Below are 7,238 nucleotides of genomic sequence, written 5' to 3'. Positions count from 1 at the left end.
CGGGCAGACTGGAGCGCCCAGAGCCAGTCCCGGGCCCTGCGGGCAGACGGGAGAGCCCTGAGCCGGCCCGGGCCCTGCGGGCAGACGGGAGCCCTTCCGTCCTGCACACAACGCCCTGCGGCCCCCTTGCTGTGCTCCTGCAGAGATGCTTTCCCTGCTTACAGGTTTAATCGGAGCTCCGAAGAGGGAAACCTGGCTGCAGTTAAGAGCAGAACTCGAAGCACTGACTGATCTCTGGCTCACACATGCTCTGAAGGCGCTGAATCTGATACATTCCCGGTAAGAACAGCGTAAGGAATTGCCTCCAGCCTTGATCCAGGATCCCCTTTGCTTCCCCTTTTTTCCACCCTGTAAACAAATCGAGATGCATTTATAGGACTTTGCTGGCCAAAGCTGTGGGAGGCCAGTCTCTACATTTGCCAGACTTGTATTATCAAGGGGTGAGCTTGAGATGATGAACTGAGCAAAAGAGAAAACGATCCTTTTTCTTGCCTTTCCTTGGCTACCTTATCTGCGGCACTCTTTTCATGTGAGCAGACCTACAAAAGAGTAGGAAAGGTAGAAAAGAGCCCTTCTATCCCTGAACATGTTCACTTGAAGAACCCTGGACATTACTACATGGTGTTTAAATTCCTTCAGAATAGATGCTGGCGTGCACGCAGTAAGGCTGCATCACTGGTGCTAGTTTGTTTTATGGGGTTTTTTCATTCTGCTAAGTTGAAAAAAGCCATTACCAGTACTCACATCATCTGCCTCTAGCTGCGTAACCTCCCCCAGGCTTGGGAACTTCCAGCTGCAGGAAAGGTTTGCTTCCAACTGTCTTTCAGTCTAGAGTAAAAGGGAGAAACACAGATTGCTGCTGCTGCTGCTAACTGTTGTTTTCTAGGCCTAACTGTGTGAATGTGCTGGTCACAACAACTCAGCTTATACCAGCTCTTGCTAAAGTGCTTCTCTATGGACTGGGCACAGTCTTCCCCATTGAAAACATTTACAGTGCAACAAAAACAGGTAAGACCAAACTAAAAGGCCTCACCAAAGATAAACTGAAGTTTTGTCCCTAAGTCAGGCACATCTGTCCAACCTGATCACAACAAGCAATGAATGAGCTTTATTTTTAGCTCCATGTTTACACATTTCCAATTCACATCCTGACTGACCATGCTTAAGCTAGTATGGATTAAACAAACAAACAAAACCAACCCAAAAAATTAAAAATCTTCCCAAGCGTCTCCATGGAGGAGTGTGCCTGAAAAATACCCACCCTATGGAGCATCTGCTGCATGTGGGATGTTCAGCTGCACCCAGCTAGGAGGAAGGCAGTCTGGTGGGACCTGTTACATACACAAAAACTGTGTGAATCCTCTTAGTCTTGCAGAGGGGTCAAGTGGGCTGAACGAACTTCACGAAGCTGTGTGAGGAATAAATACTGGTAGGATTGGCTTAGGGGTTTTTTTGAGGTCTGTTCTTTCTAGTGTAAGCGTTTGAGCCTCTGAGGTTTGTATTTTCATGATTTTATTTCAACCAGAATGCGCAAAAAAGAGCTCTTAAAACTGAATACCATGAGTGTCACATCAGTCAACTGACTGCCAGTCTAAGCAGTGCATCAAATCACAAAGCTTACAGAAAACTGGGAGCACTTGAAGGCCTTGGCTGGTAAAGAAAATGCTAGTAACTGTCATGGGATGGAGAGAATCCATCTCAGATGTAGGTTCAGTTAGGTTCTAATTTCAAGAGAACAAGGAGAATGTAGCAGCATGTTCAGCTAGGTCCCAACTCCACTTCCAGTACCCAAGTGTCAGCCCCACCTGCTCTTTTGTCCAGATAAAAAAAAAAGTGTCTTCTTTTCTGTTGCTTAGGGAAAGAGAGCTGTTTTGAAAGAATAATGCAAAGGTTCGGAAGGAAAGCCGTGTACATTGTAATAGGAGATGGTGTTGAAGAGGAACAGGGAGCAAAAAAGGTACAGTTTATGGATGCCATGCTGGATTCTTCCACGTTTTCATTTCAATGACCCTTTCTTTACTTAAGCATTTGATGAAAATTTGATGAAACAGTTTACAACTGGTCTCACTTCTTAAGATACAAAACACTCAAGAACTTTGTGAGGAATTTCATACTGTAAATCCCCCCCACTCTGGCAGTTAGTGCAATTTTTCAGGTAGTCACTGTGTCACATGTTCCAGGAATCAGTCATGCTTAATAAAGATGGCTTTAAACACATGAAAAGGGAAGCTCCAGTGTGTGATCTCAGATGGGCAAGAAGGGTGTGTTTCTGACCTACAGATGTTGCTTTTGTAAATTCCAAATTATCAGATGTAGTTTTGAATTACTTATTAGCATATGAATTTATATATACACGAGTATTTATGACTCACTGAGATCATAGAGTGTAGCACCACCAGAGTGAATACCAAAGGGCCTGTTGCCAAGTTGCTGCCTTTATCAGTGATGTATGGGTCAATGTGATTAATTTAATAAGCAAGATGAAATTGGGAAGAGGTACTGAATACCAAGTAGAACAGGCACTGTGAAGGCAGTATGGTCAGGAGTGACTAGCCCTGGCAGTATTTCATGCGTACTGCCTAGACGTGGCCCACGGACACAGGTAGCCTTAGAAAGAGTTAAGTGGACCAGCCTGTGCATTCAGCCAGTCCTCCAGTCATTAGTGTCTGTCCACTGATTGGGAAAGGAGAAATGCAGTGTTAGGGACCAGTGGAAGCTTCTTTGTTTTGTAAGAGGAGAGGAGCTGGAACCCTGGAGCCTGGAAGAGATAAAAGCATAATCTGAGGAGACTAAAGCTCACATTTGCTTACAGTGACTGGGTGGGAGGGGAAGGGGCTAGAGACAGAGTGAGGAATTCCTCCTGCCATGCGTGTGGGAGGTCAGTGCAGGAGTGGTACACACATGGGGAGCAACAGCCAAAGACTTGAAGGAAAGCAGGCAGATACATCAACTGGATTGTACAACGTGAGAAATTGAATAGCAGAAGCTTTAATTTTGTAAACTGTAGAACATGAAACCTTACTGGAATCCCCATTTGTTTGGCATTATGGGGGCAGGAGTACAATTTGTTAATGGCAGGCATTGTGTGCAAGATGTCTTTGTGCATCCTGGGTCTTGTGCTCCTGATGTGAGTGCAGAAATATGATTGAGATGCATTTGCTTCAGGAGCATGGCATGAGTTGAGAAGCAGGAACTGACTGCATGGGGCCACCTTCAGCAACTAGTTAATTTTTAATAGGTACACAGGTGACTGTAGTAGTTCAGGTGATATACAAAATATTATATCACAGGAATTCAGTTGTATAGCTGAACCTTGTACTGTGACATCCCATTCTGAATGAAAATCCTGCAAAGACTTTCCAAACACATTTGAGCTCATTGGGTGCGCAGGCCAGGAACAGAGATCACAGCAAATAAGGTGGTGGGCACATGTTCTATCCCCAGAATGTGTCTCAGGTCATCTTCAAAACAGCAGAAACCCTCTTTTTTATAGTTTGCTCCCCATGGCAAATAGAAGCAACAATACCCATGTCCACCTTGGAAAACTAGCTAAATCTGCAGCTGGTTCTCCAGTTTGTGAAGGGTTAAGGAGCTGTCAGAGAAGAGTCCAAGATGCATGACTGGGAATGAAGTGATAATAGCCTGCTGCTTTTGACAGCCCTGTGCCATACTTCAAAGGCAGTGGGTCAGTGAACACAACTGCTTCAAAGCCTTTGAGGGCTCTCTGGCTGTAGGGAGAAGTTGGAAGGTTCAGCAATCTTCTATGCCAGGATTTCAAGAGCTCTCTTGCTTGTGTCTCCTGGCCTAAGCAGCTCTCCCATTAGTAGAGCACATTCTTTGCTGGGCTGTCACCTCCTTTGATTGATGACAATCATTAGTCAGGGCTTCTACACACCTGAGCTTTGTACACACACAAAAAGGTGGAGTGTTGCAGGGAGAGAGCCTTTCTCTGTTCTGCTGGCAGCACTGATAATATCTCTATTTTAGTGGGTCATTTTTCTTCACCTGTCTGAGTAGTGATGAGTCTGTAAATGCTGAACAGCAGGAGTGTGGGGAGGCCAAGTTTTCTTCTTGTTTAAGAAAGAAAAATAGATAATTGAATGGAAGGGGTTTAATAACAACCAGGGAAGGAGGAGGGAGAAGGAAATAACTTTTTCCCCTTAAAGTGAAGTTGCAGAGCAATGGATTCCAGTTGCTTCAGATGTCTGTGTTTGCTGTCTCTACACACGCTGATAAATAGCTGGAAGGAAACATTTGTTTACTGATGGGCAACATACCAGAGGGAAGCTTGAGTTGTATTTAAACATTAGAGGAGTGTCAACAGACACTTTCTAAAATAAATATCTGGAACCACTGAAGTTTTTTTTTACACAGGTAGGTGCACTTGGAAGAGGCACATCTCACTTCATCAGAACTGTCTCTCTAGGAAGTATATAGTCTCTAAAGCTTTGCCTAAGCTATTAATCCAGAAGCAGTGTGTTTGCAGTTGCATTATTTACAGTGATAAAATACTCAGAAATGTTATTGCTGTGCTGGAAGGGGAGCAGGCTCTGTCAGTCAAGGCTTTCTATATGTTACTTACCATGAACATACTGTACAGAGACTAGTATTTTGGGAGGAAGCTAAGCAAATCACAAGCCCAGTTGCTGTTATAAAATCTTAAGCACAGAAATGAGCTTTGTCTTGGATCTAAAATAAAACTGCTTTAACTGTTTTGGAGAAGAAACAAATCCATCTCAAACCCCAGGCACACCGGAACAGACCAAGAAAAGTTGTATTTAACAACTAAGAGCAAGTTCTAATTATTTTGAGGTTGTCTCTTTGCAAGCAACCACAGGGATCGTATCCACTGCTGATGACTGCAGAACTGCGTTGTTATAGTGGTGCCTTCAGAGAGCTGTTTATACCTTACCTGATTCCAGTTTCAGGTCCCCTGAGTAACTGAACTGCATTTATTTCACAGCACGTAAAGTTGATACTTTGTCCTTTTTCAGATGGAAGTCTTGTTTTCCTAGAGCATATTCACAATTTTCAAGAGGTTAATCAGGATATTATAAAGATCTAGTAAGTCACAGGTAGTTGACCATTCCAGATTTTGTCCAGATGCTAAGATTTCAAGTGGAACTGGCTGGGTAGAGCTTGGACGTTTGTATACATGACTTCAAGGTTTATCACAGTAAATATAAATTGAAGAACAGGGAGGCAGGAGAAGAATGTAAGATAGTCTCTCAAAACCAGTAGAAGAGGTTTTTTTTAGACATACTGTCTTACAAGCCTATCACCCCTTCCTCTGAGGCAGCAGTGCTACGTTAAGTTAGTCACTGATCTGAGCAATGATACCAGTTCCTACACTTCCAGAAAATGACCTACTGTTCCAATTAACTTGGAAAGGGAATTGTTAGCATTTTGACTCGGTGTGGTGTTTTATTCTTTTGTTTACATTTTTACAAATTTTAATAACTTCTTTTTATTCTATATATGGTTTGTCTGTGACACAGTGACAACAGATTGCACTAGTGATGTTCGCCTAAGGTTGCTTCTAGAAATATTCCAATTCCAAAATCATTCCTAATTAACCCATGGGAGAAAAAAAAGGGAGAGTCAAGTTTAGTAGCTGATACATTCAGAAAGTCCACTGGTGTCCTCCATCATCTCTGAAGCAGGACACTCCTAAGTCTTGGCTCTGCATAGGAGAAACCTATCAGCAGATAAGACACTTCCCACTCCCCTCCTTCCTTCCTCTCCAACATATGCCTCCTTGCCTGTGACATCCTGACAGCCTGGTGGCCCAAGTACAAAGCTCTGTTCCTGAGGGTGCAGACTAAGAAAGTTGTTTTGATCTCAGTATTAAACGAAAACCAAAAAATACCCTCTTTTGGTTTCACTCTAGCACAACATGCCATTCTGGAGAATCTCTTGTCACGCTGACCTGGAAGCTCTTCGGCACGCCTTGGAACTTGAATATTTGTAGCAGACCCCAACATCTTAGCACTGTGAGGGCTTCACTCAAATTATTACATCGGTTCCACCTATTCCTCAACATTTTCGTAGTAAAAAAATCCCACAGCAACTGCAGTTTTTCTTTTTTTTGAAGGAGAACCCTTTCAGTGGAATCCTTTAAGAACTTGCAGCCAAAGAACATTGTATCGAGCCCTCCTTCCTTTGGACAGAGGAAGAGCCTCCAGATGACTGGCTGGGGGCCCTGCGGTTCCCTGGCTGAGCAGGACACGTAGAGCTGTAACTGCCTTTTTGCCATCAACAGCAAGCACCACAAGGCTGGGGGCTACTTGCCAGTTTTCTGGCTTTTGAAAGGGGACAAGGACATAGTAAGAAGTCTCTGCACAGTACATCACATCACATGGGACCTTCTGAAAATGAGTGAAACTGTTGATTTTTTTTTTTTTGGTATTCTTTTTTAATTTATGAACTAATCTCATTACTCTGGTATTAAGCTCTGTACCTGTGTTTCTAATCTGGCTTTTTGGGGTGGTCGGGTTGAAAAAGTCTCACCATTCTAAATTAATAGTTCATTTCTCCAAAACAAACTCTGTGTAAAATCATATTGTGTACATTATAATGAGGACACACGGTACTGTTGGTAAGAACTATAGCTGTGTTTTTAAATCTTACATAGATGGTATGTGGACTGTGCATGTGTCTACACGGTGCCTTATGCTGCCATCTGGGTTTGGGGGCTGGGGGTGGGAAAAAAGTACCTTGCGATGAGTGAAAGGCATTAAATAAAAACATGTTTACATTTTGGGGGACTAGATTACCTGCCTTCTCTTCTCTCCAGCTACTCTTGGATCTAGAGGTGTATATAGAATACCTACTCCCCGTTTCAAGGTGGGGTTAAGCTGGAAGGCCTCTCTGAACAGAGCCCCTGGGATGCAAAGTGGAGTCTGTACAGCCAGTCTGTCTGTTGGTGGGGCAAAGACTGTGACAGCAACTGTGTCCACTGGGAGAGCACGTGGGGCTTGGCAGATCTAACTTATCCTGCAAAGGGAAGACCAAGGGCAAGCAAATACTGCAGTTGTGCATATTTATTTTCATGTAAATAAAGGCATGTACAAGTAAGCTTCAGCTTTAGGATTTCTGCTGACCTGGCCTGTTAATCTTGCTGTCAGAATATTTCAATTCTCTGAGCCTAGATGAATCTCCCATCTCACTTCCAAACTGTTCATTCTTGCTTGCTGTGGCACCAAATAACCTCAGAAGGATCAGAACCTCGCTGGAAC

The 7,238-nt window shown here is 43.5% G+C and overlaps 1 protein-coding gene across 1 annotated transcript; it reads left to right on the top strand.

Moving 5' to 3' along the window:
- Window positions 1-164: 164 nt before the first annotated feature.
- Window positions 165-6,757, top strand: LOC103778776 (eyes absent homolog 2; the record flags this gene model as incomplete). Its single annotated transcript, XM_008946388.1, has 4 exons — window positions 165-279; window positions 887-1,008; window positions 1,857-1,957; window positions 5,891-6,757. Coding segments are annotated over 4 exons (419 nt in total), but the record flags the coding sequence as incomplete, so codon positions are not given.
- Window positions 6,758-7,238: the final 481 nt, after the last annotated feature.

Source organism: Merops nubicus, unplaced genomic scaffold, assembly GCF_000691845.1.
Source record: "Merops nubicus isolate BGI_N331 unplaced genomic scaffold, ASM69184v1 scaffold7448, whole genome shotgun sequence".
Taxonomy (NCBI): domain Eukaryota; kingdom Metazoa; phylum Chordata; class Aves; order Coraciiformes; family Meropidae; genus Merops; species Merops nubicus.
The sequence above is the reverse complement of the archived record's forward strand: the minus strand, read 5'-3'. Positions and strand labels throughout refer to the sequence as shown.